Source organism: Pongo abelii, chromosome 9 (genome assembly GCF_028885655.2).
Source record: "Pongo abelii isolate AG06213 chromosome 9, NHGRI_mPonAbe1-v2.0_pri, whole genome shotgun sequence".
Taxonomy (NCBI): domain Eukaryota; kingdom Metazoa; phylum Chordata; class Mammalia; order Primates; family Hominidae; genus Pongo; species Pongo abelii.
This window is the reverse complement of record NC_071994.2, coordinates 88,049,293-88,066,732: the sequence shown is the minus strand read 5'-3', so window position 1 is coordinate 88,066,732 and position 17,440 is coordinate 88,049,293. Positions and strand designations below refer to the sequence as shown.

Here is a 17,440-nt window from a genome sequence, read left to right as displayed (position 1 = left end):
TGATTGAAAGACATAATAGACAACCCATATGCCTAGGAAGCTGCAAGTTTACATCATTCCTGTGATAGCTTAATAAGGGTCCTATTTTGTATAGTGTGTCATATAATATGTATTCTTTATTAGTAAATTGTCATTTTTCTGGCCATTATACCCTCTGAGCAAAAGTGATTTCAACTTGTGTCCTTCCCAGGTCCTTGGCAACCATTTTTGTAAGTAAATTGTTTGATTCAGTCATCTAAAGTTCATTTATTTGGATTTCTCTTGTGTGAAATGATAGCCTCTGACAGTCATAATAACATGTCTTCTCCCACCCCCCTTTGGTAAAACCAGAGTGATGGGTAAGTTCCCCAGTTAAATATGTATAAATATTGAACTATTTCAGGGATATAAACTTTGTTTGCTAAACATGATATTCTATTCAGTCTTTAGGCTGAATATCATGTTGCTGAATATTTTTGAAAAAGAAGCATTACAAAACAGTCAAGTACAACAAACTTAATGGCTGTTTGTCTCATCACCATATATCACCTTGTTTGAGAGTTCTTTGAAGGCAAGACTACATTATATTCATCTCTGTAAATCCAGCACTTAGCACAGAGCCTGGCAATTAGTTGGTGCTCAATAAATGTCTGTTGAATGACTGAAGCATTTCAATCAGGCCAGGGTGATATTCTTCAGTCCAGAGGTCCAGAAGGACTCAGGACTCATCTTTTTCCAAAGATGTACACAAGATACTAATTTTTTTTTTTTTTTGAGATGGAGTTTCGCTCTGTCACTCAGACTGGAGAGCAGTGGCGCGATCTCGGCTCACTGCAACCTCCACCTCCCAGGTTCAAGTGATTTTCTGCCTCAGCCTCCCAAGTAGCTGAGATCACAGGCACCCACCACCACGTCCGGCTAATTTTGTATTTTTAGTAGAGACAGGGTTTCACTATGTTGGCCAGGCTGGTCTCGAACTCCTGACCTCAGGCAATCTGCCCGCCTTGGCGTCCCAAAGTGCTAGGATTACAGGCATGAGTCACCATGCCTGGCCACAAGATACTATATTTAAAATCTCTTAACAAATGGTGGTTATTTTCATTAAACAATTATCAATACTACTATAAGCCAGATGGGTAGTTGTTTTCTCATTTGAGCAGACTGCTACTGTCTCAGGCCGGTGCCCCATTTGGCCTTTGAGGGGAGGGTTAGTAGATGTCACTGAAGATTGTAAAAGGGAGATGGATGTAGTGGCTGTTTTTCTACTTGCTTAGAACCTCTTCCCTTCCCTTCTAGTAACACATACGCCCCAGAGATTTTTGTTTGTTTGTTTAAGCTGAGATCTGACACCATGTGAGGCCTTGTATCCAGGTCAGAAGCACTCTGTCTTTCTGTGTTAAGTGATGTGAAAAGACTAACATCCTCTTTATGCTTAGGCTAGTTTGAGTTGGATTTTTTATCCTTGCAGCTGAAAGAGTCCTTTCTAAAAGTTGGATGAAAAGGGTTGCAGCAGTATTTCTCAAATCTTACTGTGCATAGGAATCCCCTGGGATCTTGTCAGAATGCGGATTCTGATTCAGTAGGTCTGGGTGGGGCCTGGGAATTGGCATTGTAACAAGCTGACAGGTGAAGCACCTGCTGCTGCTCCACACCAAAATGAGTTGCAAGGGACTACCTGGGACATAAAGTGACTACCTCGGAAATGTTTTCCAGACACTTCTGTTCTCTTACTTTCCCTCTCTTCCTCCAAGTCTGTGAGCTTCCTTTCTTCCCATGCATGTCCAGTCCTCCTCTACTGTGCTCAGTCATGCAGTGTGGCCCAGTCTTGTATGACATATCCCCATGCTCAGCCCAAACCATCAACAGGCGCATCTCAACTAACTGGGCCCATTCCTTTAGAAGGCAGTTTAGCGAGCATAACTGAGCATCCTTTGGGGTCTCACTCCATCTCAAGGGACTTATTAAAGTATTCCTTCCAAACATAAGCAGAACTCTCTTGGAAAGAAGTCGTGCAAAATATACTATCTACCACGTCATGACATTCCTATTGCCAATGAAGAGACTTGGGTAGGAGGAGGTCTATGGAAACAGTTTTGGACTCCCCTAAAAATGAAACTTGCCTATTGATGTTTGGTCTTGGAAACGATTTCACTCAAAACAGCAAATATCTATTGAGTGGAGAGCCTGCTTTGTGCAAAGTGCTCAGCTAAGTAGGCACTTGGAGAAATCCAGAAATACGTGGATTTCCTAAGGGCTAACAAATGATAGCACTTAGGTCCCTTTCTCGTGTTTTCCAGCTTCCTAGCAGGGATGTTATTTATGGAGGTTTTGGCAAAAGTGGTCCTAGAAATCTTAGCAGCAAGTTTAGAATGAAAGAATAGGAATTTCAAAGTGTGTATGTCAGAACTGCATGATTTACCCTCAGTACCATGGTATTTCCTAAGCCTACAGCAAGAGTATGCCCTGGGTCTTTCATTGCCTGTACCTAGTGTCGTTACTACCCATGTTCTCCAAAATTCCCCTTTCCCAACTCTAATCCCTATTTCCCCCATCTAATGGGGTGCTTGGCTTCCTTAGAGATATTGGGGGAAACAGCTTTCATGGTTATATTTGCCTTATCATTCCCAAATCTAAGCTGAAGCTGAAGCCAATGAAACCACCAAACAACAGAATTTAAAAAAAAAAAAAAAAAAGAGAAAAAGAACAAAACGCTACTATGAGTAATGGTGTTTAACAAGATACTGTCCTGTTGTAAGAGTCAGATGAGGCTGGGCATGGTGGCTCACGCCTGTAATCCCAGAAATTTGGGAGACTGAGATGGGACTATCCCTTGAGCCCAGGAGTTCGAGACCAGCCTGGGCAACATAGCAAGACCTCATATCTACAAAAAAGGAACAAAATTCTCAGGCATAGTGGTGTGCACCTGGAGTCCCAGCTACTTGGGAGGCTGATGTGGGAGGACTGCATGAGCCCGGGAGGTTAAGATTGCAGTAAGCTGAGATCGCACCACTGCACTCTAGCCTGGGTGACTGAACTACACCCTATCCCCAAAAAAACAGTCAGATAAATTTCATCTGTTTTTGATCACTACCCTTCTTCCACCTCCTTGCTTGGCTTCATTACCTCTACCCACTTTATTATTTCCCTCTCCTGCCCATTTACCTACATGTGTTTGTGGCTGCGGTGGTAATAATGCCGTTTAAAATACACTTACAGCATTCTGAACATATTGGAAGAATAAAGCATTAATATATTCAAGAAATAACTTGGCACAACTCTATGATAGTTTTCTATGTTCCGAAATCACCTCTCAAATTTTTTTCCTGGTCTCTTTCAAACTTCCATTTTTCCTTCATCGCTTCTTCAACATCCTCTCTTGTTACAACTGGCAATCCCTCTGCCTTCTCTTCACTCAGTTCCTTTAGTAGATGCCGTATGTGCCAAATCTGTTCTTCTTTTAAGCGTCTATTCTGTCATGAAAATCAACAGTAATTCACGTTTGACCAACTATACACTACTTTTCCTCAAGATAGAGTCAAGAAGTTCCCGGCCTTTGGGTATCACAGGAAGCCAAGTGGGAAGCCTGGACTTCTACTTCCACCAGGCATTATGAGGTGATATCCCTACTTCCCCTGGCAGAGCAATGCCAATAAAAGCTAGGTAAAACAGAAGATTACAAATAAGATCTAGAGTCTTATGACATTATACAAAAATGTCCAGGTTTCAATAAATCACTCATCATACCAAGAACCAGGAAGATTGTAAACTAAATGAAAAATGACAATATGTAGATGCCAATACTAAGGTGGCTGACATTTTAGAATTATTATTATTATTATTATTATTTTTAGAGATGAGGTCTTGCTATGTTGCTATGCTGATCTGAAACTCCCTTGGCCTCTCAAAGTGCTGGGATTACAGGTGTGAGCCAGCAAGCCTGGTCTATAACAAAAGATTCATGTTACTGGAGTATTAGAGAGAGAGAAAGAGGGCAGGACTGAAAAAGTACTCCAATAAATAATGGCTGGAAACTTCCCAAATTTCCAACAGACATAAACCTATGAATTCAAGAAGCTGAGCATACCCCAAACAAGATAAGCAGAAAGAAATCCATGTTAAGACACATCATAATCAAACTTCTGAAAACTAAATACAAGGGAAAAGTCTTAAAAGCAGTCAGAGAAAAACCACACCTTACCTATAGGGGAAAAACAATTAGCATACAGGGCATACCTAATTAGAATATCCAAAATCTGGGCAGCGTGTGGTGGCTCATACCTGTAATTCCAGTGCTTTGGGAGGCAGAGGTGGGGGGATTACTTGAGGCCAGGAGTTCAAGACAAGCCTGGACAACATAGTGAGACCCTGTCTCTACAAAAAATTTAAAATTTAGTCAGGTAGGGTGGTGCTTGTAGTCTCAGTTATTCAGGAGGCTGAGGAGGGAGTATCGCTTTAGCCCAGGAGTTTGAGGTTACAGTGAGCTATCATCGCACCATTGCACTCCAGCTTGGGTGACAGAGAAAGACCCAGTTTCAAAAAATAAAAATAAGAAAATTCAAAATCTGAAATGCTCTAAAATCTGAAACTTTTTTTTTTTTTTTGGGGATGGAGTCTTGCTCTGTCACCAAGGCTGGAGTGCAGTAGTGGGATCTTGGCTCACTGCAACCTCCACTTCCCTGGTTCAAGCGATTCTCCTGCCTCAGCCTCCCAAGTAGCTGGGATTATAGACGCCCACCACCACACCCGGCTAATTTTTTTTTGTATTTTTAGTAGAGATGGGATTTCACCATGTTGGCCAGGCTGGTCTCGAACTCCTGACCTCAGCTGATCCATCTGCCCTGGCCTCCCAAAGTGCTGGGATTACAGGCATGAGCCACTGTGCCCAGCCTAAAATCTGAAACTTCTTGAGTACTAATATGATGCCACAAATGGAAAATGACACACCTGATGTCATGTGACAGGTTGCAGTCAAAATGCAGGCACACCAAACACAGTTTACTCAACACCCCCAAGGGGAAAATAAAGTTAACTTTAGGCTATGCGTATAAGGTGTATATGCAACATAAATGAATTTCATGTTGAGACTTGAGTCCCATCCCCAAGATATATCATTCTGTATATGCAGATATTCCAGAATCTAAAAGAATCTGAAATTGGAAACACTTCTGGTCCCAAGAATTTCAGTTAAGGGGTACTCAAACTATATCAGCATATTTTTCATCAGAAACCATGCTAGCTAGAAGAAAGGTAACAGGAAGTGGCACATTATTTGTTATGTGATGAAAATAAAGAACTGTCCATCTAGAATGCTAGACCCAGCGAAAATATCTAACAAAACATGTATAGGACTTGCATAGTGAAAACTAGAAAATGCTGATTAAAAAAAAATAAAGATCTGGGCCCAGCACAGTGGCTCTTGCCTGTAATCCCTGCACTTTGGGAGGTCAAGGCAGGTGAATTGCTTGAGCTTAGGAGTTCAAGACCAGCCTGGGCAACATGGTGAAACCCCATCTCTACAGAAAATTTAAAAATTAGCCAGGTGTGGTGGTGCATGCCTGTAGTCCCAGCTACTTGGAACACTGAGGTGGGAGCCCAGAAGGTTGAGGCTGCAGTGAGCCGTAATTGTGCCACTGCACTCAAGGCTGGGTGACTGAAGGAGATCCTGTCTCAATAAATAAATAAATTAAATAAATAAAAATAAAACAAGATATAAATAAATGGAGAAACATATCATGTTCATGGATTGGAAGACAGCATAGTAAAGATATCCCAATTTTGATATACAGCTTTAATATAATCCCTATGTAAAGCTTAGTAAGTTTTCTTTGGGTCGGGGGCTAATATATACAAGATAATTCTAAAATTTATATGAGAAGACAAAGGAACCAGTATAGCTAAAATGATTTTGAAAAACAAGAATAAAGTAAGAGGAATTAATTTACCTTATTTCAAGACATATTATATAGCTATAGTAATCAAGACTGTATGGTATAGACAGAGGGGTAGGTGTACAGATCAACTGAAGAGAATAGAGCACTCAGAAACACACCCACACAAGGCGGGGTGTGGTGGCTCACGCCTGTAATTCCAACACTGTGGGAGGCTGAGGCGAGCGGATCACCTGAGGTCAGTTTGAGACCAGCCTGGCCAACGTGGTGAAACCACATCTCTATTAAAAATACAAAATTAGCCAGACATGGTGGCGGCTGCTTGTAATCCCAGCTACTGAGGAGGCTGAGGAAGCAGAATCGTTTGAACCCAGGAGGTAGAGGTTGCAGTGAGCTGAGATCATGCCACTGCACTCCAGCTTGGGCAACAAAGCAAAACTCCATCTCAAAAAAAAAAAAATTGTTAATCCTCAAACTTATCCTTATCAAACTTTACTTTATGTATTTTGAGGCTCAGTTATTAGGAGAAAGTGGTACCTCATTGTGGTTTTTATTTGCATTTCTCTAATAACTATGTTGAGCATCTTTTCATGTGCTTGTTAGCCATTTGTATATCTTCCTTGGAGAAATGCCTATTCAATGTCGAACTGATTTTTGACAAAGGTGTGAAAGCAATTCAATGCAGGAAAGATAGCTTTATCAACTAATAGTGCAGACGCAACTGGACGTCTGCAGGTAGAAAAAAAAAGAATCTTGATCTAAGCCTCACAGCTTATACACAAACTAACTCAAAATGGACCATGATTTAAATGTAAAAGGTGAAACTACAAAAATTTTAGAATAAAACATAGGAGAAAATCTTTGAGATTTAGGGCTAGGCAAAGAGTTTGAAAACTTGACACTGAAAGCATAATCCATAAAGGAAAAATTGATAAACTGGACTTCATTAGAATTAAAAACTTTTACTCCGTTACAGACCCTTTTATGAGGATGAAAGACAAACTACAGACTAGGAGAAAATATTTGCAAATAACATATCCAAGAAAGGACTAGTTTTAGAAGATTATATATATATGTAAAACTCAAGAGTACAAAAAGTCTAATTATAAAATGAGCAAAAGACAAACAAGCAGAAGAAAAGATATTCAACATCATTAGCCGCTAGGGAAATGCAAATTAAAACCACACTGAGATATTACTACACACCTACCAGAAGGCTAACATAAAATAGTGCATAGCGGCATCACTAAATTCTGGAGAGGATGAGGAGAAACTGGATCCCTCATATATGATGGTGAGAATGTAAAAGGTACAGCCAATTTGGAAAGTAGTTCAATAGTTTCTTTAAAAACTAACATGTAACTATCATACTACCCAGCAGTTGAACTCCTGGGCATTTATTCCAAAGAAATGAAAACTTTTGTTCTTACAAATACCTGTCCATGAATGTTTATATTAGCTTTACGTAAAATGTCCAATAACTGGAAACAACCCAGATGTCCTCCAGGTGAATGGTTAAACAAACTGGTACATCCCCACCACGCTACTAGCCAGCAATACAAAGAAACTGACTGATTACACACACAACAACCTGGATGTACCTCCAGAGAATGATGCTGAATTTTAAAAAGCCAAGTACCAAAGGGTTACTTATTGTATGATTCCATTTGTATAACATTCCTGAAGTAACGTTATAATAATGGAGAACAGATTAATGGTTGCCAGGGTCTAATGAGGGGGCAGAACTGGGAGGGGAGAGAGTGGCTATGAAGGTCACATGAGGGATACTTGTGGTGATGGAAATCTTCTGTATTTTGGCTTTCCATGTTAATCTTGTCAATATCCTAGTTATAATATTGTACTGTGATTTTGTAGTATGTTATGAGAAGCTAGGTAGTAGGTACATAGGACCTTTCTATCATTTTTATATCATTTTTTATAACATTTTTATTAACTATAAGTTAATCTATACTTATTTCAAAATGAAGTTTAACTAAAAAATGAAGGCCAATGAATGTTAACAACTGAAAAATAATTTACTACTCTTTAACCAATTCTCAGATATTCTATTTTCTGAAATGAAATAGATTAATGTTTTGTTTGCTTATAAATAAATTGAATTATTTTAGTTTGACATGTTATTTTTAAATGAAATATTTATAGAAACTTGAATAATAGTAATGGAAATATCACTTGCCAAACTATTGCTCTGCTAATACTTTTTCTTAATATGGACTTTTCCACTTATTTTTGTAGAAGTGGAAAATTCCTTTATCAAGTATGTTTTGAATCCTAAGTAAAGATATCTGATTTTACTTATGTTAGTTAATTTTAGTAAGACAACAATGGCCTCTAAATTCAATCCCAGCTCAAAAATATTTACCATGATATACAGGCAAAAAATTCCAAAGAGTGGTAATTTTAAAACCACTACATACAAGTGACAAAGAAATGTATATCATATACAAAGAAATTTTACTTTTCTTTCCATACTTGACACAATACTTCTTAAAATAAATCCGGATCTCCTAGATTAAATATTTAACACAATGACTATTCTTTTCAAGCATGTGATATTTTTCATTTACAAAATTTAAAAAAAATTGTTTAATTTTTACCATTTTAGTGACAGGATCTTAGTCTGTTGCCCAAGCTGGAGTACAGTGGCATGGTCATAGCTCACTGTAACCTCAAACTCCTGGGCTCAAGCATCTTCCTGCCTCAGCCCCCTGAGTAGGTGGGACTACAGGTGCACACCACTGCACCTGGCTACTTTTTACAATTTTTTGTAGAGACGGGCTCTCACTATGTTGCCCAGGCTGGTCTCAAAACTCCTGGCCTCAAGTGATCCTCCTGCCTTGGCCTCCCAAAGTGTTGGGATTACAGGCATGAGCTACTGTGCCTGGCCTGCATAAACATTATTAAACACTATTTGACATTATATATAAATTTAATATCACCTATATTAAACTTCCCAAACCCCATATGAATTTTGAATGGAAGGAAAATGTGTCTGATAGCATTTTACAGAATTCAATGTCTCAAGAATTATTTTGAGTAATATACAGAAACAAAATTTAGTTAGCTGTATCACTAATGTGCTAAAAATATGTTTATCCTACAAAGTGAGGCAAATAATTACTATTTAAGGTAAGAATAATTATCACATTATAAAAATGGAAAAAGGATATTCAGTAAATATGCTACAAAAAAAAGTGATTTTGTTTTCATATAAAGTCATCTCACGCTTACTCTTTTAACTTTTTAAGACTCATAAGAACAAGAAAAGAGGCTGGGTGTGGTGGCTCACACCTGTAATCCCAACATTTTGGGAAGCTGAGGCAAATGGATCACTTGAGGTCAAGAGTTTGAGACCAGCCTGGCCAACATGGTGAAACCCCGTCTCTACAAAAAGTACACAAATTAGTTGGGTGTGGTGGCGCATGCCTGTAATCCCAGCTATTTGGGTGGCTGAGGCACGAGAATCCCTTGAAACTGGGAGGTGGAGATTGTAGTGAGCAGAGATCGCGCCACTGCACTCCAGCCTGGGTGACGGAGTGAGACTGTCTCAAACAAACAAATGAAAAAACAAGAAAGGAAGTTGCCAAAACAGAGCAGAGAGTTCCAATCTACTATTCACCTTACTTTCCCCAGTGATAAGATTCTACATAACCATAGTACATTATCAAATCCAGGAAAGTGACATTAGTACAATGTTATTAACTAAACTAGAGACTTTATTCGTTTCCGTTTGTACATACACTCATTTTTTTTGGTGTACAATATTATGAAATTTATCACATATAGATATGAAAATTATTAACAAATAGATGGTTATTTGAAGCCATAGTGTTAAGTGAGATGACCCCAAAAAGGAGTGAGAGAAAAGGGTTGAGATCAGAACTCTGCTAAATGTGATAATTAAGGGATAGGTCTAGGCAAAGAGCAGTGAATAAAAAATGAGAAGAAATGGTCAGAGAGGTAGTTAAGATGCAGTGAGGTCCTGGAACCCAAAGGAGAAAAGGGTTTTAAGATAAAGGAAGTGGCTGCTGAAGAGGTGAGAGGTAAAGAAAGGACTAAAAAGAGTCTATTGGACCTGGCAAATTGGTCATTAATAACTGTTGCTAGAGCAGTTGTGGTGGAATAGTAGGAATGAAAGAATGAATGGAGAGTAAGGAAGTAGACAGAGTGAACTACGGAACATCTAATGAGGTAGGTGGAGCACTGAATGCAAACTGAGAGAAAGATAATAAACGAGGTGATAATCCAAACAGAACTAAATATACATAGGAAGAGATGATGTGTAGGAAAGAAGAGGGGCATTTCTGATTTTGAAATAACTGAAGAGAAAACATGAGTCATGTTAAATATCTATGACCTCAAAACATTTTTCCTTCCACTAGTGTTAGCATGAATCAGCTCAACAAATTTATTGAACACCCACTCAAGCTGGACTCTTCTGGAGAAACAAAGAAGTAAGACTGGATTGCTGCTGCCTAAAAAGCTTGCAATTTAATAATGGAGATATAATTTTACACAATATTCCAACTTAGGTTGGGGGAATGAAAAGGAGCTAACCAAGAAAAAAGCATTCCAGGAAGAGGAAACAGCATGAGTAAAGGCATAAATAAATAGATTGGTTTTTCAAGATTTCAAAGAAGAGATGGTAAGCAAAAGGTGGAGCAGTGATAGAGGCAGGAGGCAGACAAATGCCTAGGCAGATGGGGCCAGTCCCCAGTGAAATCCAACCTTCAAGCTGGAAACAGTCCTGGGTAAATCTTCCAACCATATTGATAACCCGCCTTCCTGTTTGGTGAGCTTTCCTCTGATTGGTCCTCATCCTTCACCTATTTTACATATACCTACCCTTTCCTAATTGGTTTTCTACACTATTGTGCCCACCTTAACATTTTTTGCATACTCAGAAACCAATCAGCACACAGTCTCTACTCTGAACCCATGAAAAGCCCTGGGCTCAGCCATATTGGGAACTTTCCTGCCTTTGGGTAGGGGGACCACCCCTGCATCCCCTCCCTGCTAAAAGCTGTTTCATCACTCAATAAAACTTCCTGCCTTGCTCACTCTTGCATGTCTGCATGCCTACTTCTTCCTGATTGTGAGTCAAGAACCCAGACCTAGCTGAGCTAAGGAGCAAAAAATCCTCCAGCAGCAGCTGGAGACAAGGTTTGAGAGGTGAAAAGGGGTCAGATTTTGAAGGGTGCTGAAGACTTTAGTAAAGACGATAGATTTTATTTTCTGTGCAATAGGAAGCCACTGAAGGATGTTAAGAGATGAGAGGTAAAGTAAGGACTAAAAAGAGTCTATTAGACCTGGCAAATTGGTCATTAATAACTTTTGCTAGAGTAGTTGTGGTAGAATAGTAGGAATGAAAGAATGGACCTGGTTTACAATATTCAAAAGGTAATTTGGTTGCACTGTGGAAAATGTACTTTGAGGGAAGGATGAGTAAGAGATGGTGGTTTAAATTACAGCAATAACAACATAAAAGGAAAGAAATGGATGATATTCAGATAAAGAGTTGTAGTTAGAATCTGTCTTTCCTTGCTCCTCACTGCTGGGTCCACTAATGTGCATTCTTGAGCCAATCTTCATGGAAACAAGAACTTTAACTATTTCTGGCTCCAAATGATGGGCTAAGGGGAAAATGATTACTCAATCCTGATTTGTTGTACTTTCCACAACCAAGTCCTGATCTACAAGTCCCTGTGCTGATCACTGGAGGATGTGCATGGGTGCCTTGATGGGACTTACTTCTCTGTAGTGCTCTGGATCTCATGTGGAGCCTGCATTCAGGCACCAGGCCAAACTGAGCTTCTGTTTTAGTCCCTATTACAAGTGAATGAACCTTGAGAATCGTGACAGTGTCAGAGTCACAGTTGTATTACTGGCTTGCCTTATCCACTAAATATTTAGTGGATAAGATTTGTACTGAATGAACAAATAAATTAGCCCTATGGGGGAGACAGGAATCCCCATTTTACAAGAGTGAAATTGAGGCTGACACCAAATCTGGCCAAAATGACATCAGCAGTAAGCTGTACAGTCAGGATGCAAACTCAGGTCTCTAACTCCAGACTCTATTAAAATTTGTAGATATATTCTTTTTAGACAGAAGCCAAAATAAAACAGTTAACTGTGGAAGTTTCAGGGCCCATATAAAATAAATGTGGTAAAAGGGGGCACTCTCAGTATTTCTTCATTCACGAGATACCTTGAGGGATAAATTGTGTTAATTATCATTGATTGCTTCCAAACTTTATTTCTGTTGATCTTTAGTCCTGATAGTCATATATAGCACCTTTTTGATATTCATTTTAATCTGATTTTATAAAAACAGTATATCATCTTAAATATGCAATTACTAATTTTAACAGCTGAGATTGTGCTTTTCAAATGGTATTTACATACGCATACTCTCTGAAAATCTAAAAGAAAAAAGACAAAGAGATTTAAAATGGAGAACCAATGTTTTATAGTTTGGTTAAATAAAAAGTCAAAAGATAAATGTGATTTCAAAACTTTAAAATTTCGAAGTTAAGATTCAGTGTCTTCAGAGTCTAAATAACATAATTCAACCCAACTTCCACTGACATTATAACTAATATAATGGGAACAGCAGTATCCTTCTGCCTCACATGTACAAAGAAACTTAAATAGATTGTAAATCAATCAATTCCAAGCTTTGAAGAAGATAATTTCCTAGAGTATATTTCACCATAATCCACAATTTTTTAAAGCATGAGTGTAAATATTTAATGACTATATATAGGTTCTAAATTTTATACTCACTCTTTCATGATATTTTTGGTTCTTTTCCCTAAGTGTCTTTATTTGAAACATGAATCGCTCCACTGCATCTTCCTTTATTTGACATCTGAGAATCAACAAAGATAAAATGTGTTAGAATCATTTATCTTAGGAAATTAGAAAAAATTTAAAAAGTATTTGAAGTGAATTATTAAATGTATTATGAAAACACATTTAGGGATAAAAACCTTTCCTAAATGGTTTTGTGTTTCTGAATCTATTTTACTCACTAAAATATATATTGGAGAGAAAACTTCAAAGTTGTTTGGTTTTTTTTGAAAAAAAAAATCCCTGTTCGTGTTTTATAGTCGTAATTTTATACTTTCCAATTGTTTATAAATAATTTAGCCTAAAGGAAAACTAGGAGAGGGCATACAGAAAACATGCTTTCTAGAATTCTAAAAACATTCAGACAAAAATGACAAACAAATCTAAGACTTTATAAGGGCAAGCACACCTTCTTGAAATACTAAGGTAAACTAGGCATGCCTATTGGTTCAAGTTCATTAGTGTGCCATCTCTTCTACAAATAATAAAAACTTCTTTCCTGGCACAAATACATTTCTTTAACACTCAACAAGTATTTGTTGAGTGTCTGTAAGGTATGAAAGAGAGATAGAAAAGTGCAGAAAGACTTTCTTATAGGCTATTTGATAGCTATTTGAGGTGTTAAGTATAGTATATCTCTTTAAACATGTGCCAGGCATGGTGGCTCATACCTGTAATCCCAGCACTCTGGGAGGCCATGGTAGGTGGATCTGTTTTGTTGTTGTTGTTGTTGTTGAGATGGAGTCTCGCTCTGTCGCCCAGGCTGGAGTGCAGTTGCATGATCTCGGCTCACTGCAACCTCTGCCTCCTGGGTTCAAGCGATTCTCCTGCCTCAGCCTCCCGAGTAACTGGGATTATAGGCGCCTGCCACCATGCCCGGCTAATTTTTCTATTTTTCGTAGAGACGGGGTTTCACCATGTTGGCCAGGCTGGTCTCGAACTCCTGACCTCAAGTGATCTGCCCGCTTCGGGCTCTCAAAGTGCTGGGGTTACAGGTGTGAGCCACCGTGCCCGGCCAGCAGGTGGATCTCTTGAGGAAAGGAGTTCCACACCAGGCTGGCCAACATGGCAAAACCCTGTCTCTACTAGAAATACAAAAATTAGCCAGGTGTGGAGGTGAATGCCTGTAGTTCCAGCTACTCGGGAGGCTGAGGCATGAGAATCTCTTGAACCCAGGAGGGGGAGGTTGCAGCAAACCAAGATCATGCCACTGCACTCCAGCCTGGGTGACAGAGTGAGATCCAGTCTCAAAGTAAATAAATAAAATAATTTTTAAAAATTTATAGTATATCTTGTATCACTATGACCTAATAAATCTTATAACTTTAGATCTGAGACCAAAATAAGGTAACAGAAATGTGTTACCTAAACCCTTTGGCTCAATTAAAAACAAAATAAAACAAAAACAGAAATATAGTACCTCTGTAGTAGAGTGAAGAGTAGTTAAAGAATGAGAAACTCTGGTTTTAAATCTTGCCCTTACCACTTCCTGTCTACATGATCTCAGGCAAGTCAATTCCCTGGGCCTAAATGTCCAAGCTGTCAAATGGGATAACAATACCTAGCTCTGCATATTATCATAAGGATTAAAATAAGAAATCATATGTGAATGTTTCCAGCATAAAATAAATGCTTAGTAAATTTCAGTTGAATTAAACCTTATATCCTTAGCCCCTTCCCCCAAACATCAATTATATTTGTGACATTGTATACTCATTAAAGAGAAAAACTAGGCTCTTTCTTTCCCAATAATGAGAAAATGCAACATTAAAAAAAAATCCTTTACTGGTCAAAAAAAGCTCTGTTTGGATACTTATGAAACTTGAATTTTAGAGCTGGTTTTCCAGTTCTCTAAAGATATTTAACCTCCAGAAATAAGAGGATTGATGGAGATGAACTCTATGCTTCCTTTTCAGTTACAAAATTCTGCAATTTAAATGGACCAATATTCCCTTTCAAACAGTCATACATACAATGTAGATTTAAAGAGCTGAAAGGTGCCCAGCATTGTTTTAGGCATTATAGAGATAGTTTTTTTTGTTTGTTTTTGTTTTTTGAAACAGAGTCTTGCTCTGTCACCTAGGCTGGAGTACAGTAGCATGATCTCGGCTCACTGCAAACTACCCCTCCCAGGTTCAAGCGATTGTCCCACCTCAGCCTCCCCAGTAACTGGGATTACAGACACACCACCACACCCAGCTAATTTTTGAATTTTTTGCAGAGATGAGGTTTCACCATGTTGGCCAGGCTGGTCTTGAAATCCTGGCCTCAAGTGATCTACCTGCCTCAGCCTCCCCAAGTGCTAGGATTATAGGCGTGAGCCACTGTGCCTGGCCTACAGAGATAATTTTGAACAACACCTTCATGATCCTTGCCTTCAAGGAGTACCTTTTACTGGATAATAAGAAGTAAACACATAAACATACTGAAACATATTGTTTACACATTATGATAAATACCATGGGGAAAATAACAGGATATAAGAAGGACCATAAATGGAGGGGACTACTATAGTAGATAGGGCAGCCTCCACAAAATAATAAGAAAATAAGGCTCTATGCTGCCCAGGCTGGGCTTGAACTCCTGGTCTCAAGGAATCCTCCAGCCTCAGCCTCCCAAGTAGCTGGGGTTACAGATTGCACCACCACACTTGGCTCATCTTTGACTTCTTACCTAAAGCTTACATTTGTGCAAAAATTTTGATGGAGTGCCTTTTCTACCTCCCGTTTTTCAGGAGATTAAAAAAAAAGTATTATAAATGAAAATTATCTGAAAAGAACCTATGCAAATGTGCAAATTACTGACATAATTTCTGCAATTATAAATATAGTAATACTACTTCTTTACATGGGTAGAGCAGGCAAATGAATCTCAAGATGTGGTCTTCATTGGTTAAACTGAGTCTACAGATGGGCTCTTTAATAGACCAATTCCCTGGCTGCAGCTGAGAGCTTTCCTTGGTGATGACTGAGCATACAACGATTGGGCTGGAGACCACGTGCGGCCCCAACCCTATTGCATGGGTCATATTTATAGTAAGCAAATTATTTGCTGTTTATCTGAAACTCATATTTAATTGGGCATCGTTTATTTCTATTTGCTACAACTGGCAACCCCACACTTAAGCCCACCACCCCTCCCTCAGAGCATTTAGGAGCAAATGGCCTCAGGCTTTGTCTCTTGTCCATTTGTGGAGTGAGCAGTTCAGGATGATGTGAGTGGCAGCAGCAGGCCTCAGTGGGGAATTCTGAGATGCCCGAAATGTTTTGGCAGCTTCACTGGCCCCCTTGTGGAGCTTATGGTAGCTGTGGGTCTAATTTAGCTGAGCCTCTCTTTGAAATCCACTTCAGCCTTCTCTGGCTTCATGAAGAGGTGTGTTTTACCAGGAAGCAGATGAAGCTTAACTTCAGAACTCAACACTATTTTGGGGACTTCAAGCATCATTGTTCCTTATATGCTTTTTCCTTTTTAATATCTCCCCCATCTACTCAGTGCCCTACAATCTGACATGTCACACTAGGTGCTGAAGCAAGTGGGGTGATAATAAAGCAATATACATTAAAGCAGTTTGAAAAGGTTATGGCACTATTCTAAAGCACAGTGATATTAGATTGTTAGTAAGACAATATGTCACCTTTCCCCCACTCTCTATATTGTTAAAATGTTAGTAATGGGTCAATGTTCCCCCCACCCATGCAATTTCATTGAAAATTCTGGGAAGGAAAACAAATAAATTTGAATTCCAAAAAACCTGTATTTTTGTGTTTTTTTTCTTTAAATCTATAACCATACCCACATGTTTTTATATCTCTATCCATATTCATTGTAGAAAACTGGGAGACAACAAGTATAAAGGAGAAAATAAAAACTACCGTTACTTAGAGGTGATCACTTTATAGATTTAGTATTGGCAGTATCAGTTCTTCACAAACAACCATAGAAGTTCATGACCGTATGTTCTGGGAAAGAGTTCCTATATCCATGAAATTATCTGATAAAAGGGCAAGACTGCTTTGTTACAAATGTTTTCAGAATATTTGAACAATTTATACTCACCAGTGGGTAAGAAAGAGCTTGTTTATTGGTGGGCATTTCATCACTGAGTGTTAGTACGTTAAAAAATTTGTTTCCTGTGTCAACAGGCAAAAATAACATTGTATTTGTTTTCATCAGTGTGATTTTGCTTTCAGACAAGATCTGACAACATTTACTCAACAAAGAAACTCTGAGCTCATACTATAAGGCTGTGCTAGATACTAGAGGTACAGAGATGAGTAAAGAATAGTCTTCAAGGAGCTCACAGTTTGTTGAGGGAGAATGAAGCATAAATGACCTGCCATATTTTTTCCTTCACCTCAAATATTCTAAATGCCTTATTCATATAAAAACACAAATCTGGGCTGGGCGCAGTGGCTCACGCCTGTAATCCTAACATTTCGGGAGGTTGAGGTGGGCTGATCGCTTGAGCCCAGGAGTTTGAGACCAGCCTGGTCAACATAGGGAGACCCTGTCTCTATAAAAATAAACAAACATGGCTAACACCTGTAATCCCAGCACTTTGGGAGGCCAAGGCAGGAGGATCTCCCAGAACTTTGGGAGGCCAAGGCAGGAGGCCAAGATCAGGAGTTCAAGACCAGCCTGGCCAACATGGCAAAACCCCATCTCTACTAAAAACACAAAAAATTAGCTAGGTGTGG

At 38.9% G+C, this 17,440-nt stretch overlaps 1 protein-coding gene across 10 annotated transcripts in view; it reads right to left on the bottom strand.

Annotated features, from left to right (window-relative positions):
• Positions 1–17,440, bottom strand: part of CCDC83 (coiled-coil domain containing 83) — a 152,952-nt gene that overhangs the window by 76,235 nt on the left and 59,277 nt on the right. For 8 of the 10 annotated variants that reach the window (XM_054523620.2, XM_054523613.2, XM_054523615.2 and 5 more), the window contains 2 exon segments: positions 12,678–12,762; positions 3,287–3,449 (listed from right to left, as the gene is read on the bottom strand). In XM_054523620.2, the coding sequence (XP_054379595.1) occupies positions 3,287–3,449; positions 12,678–12,762 (248 nt within the window). 10 annotated transcript variants of the gene reach the window in all.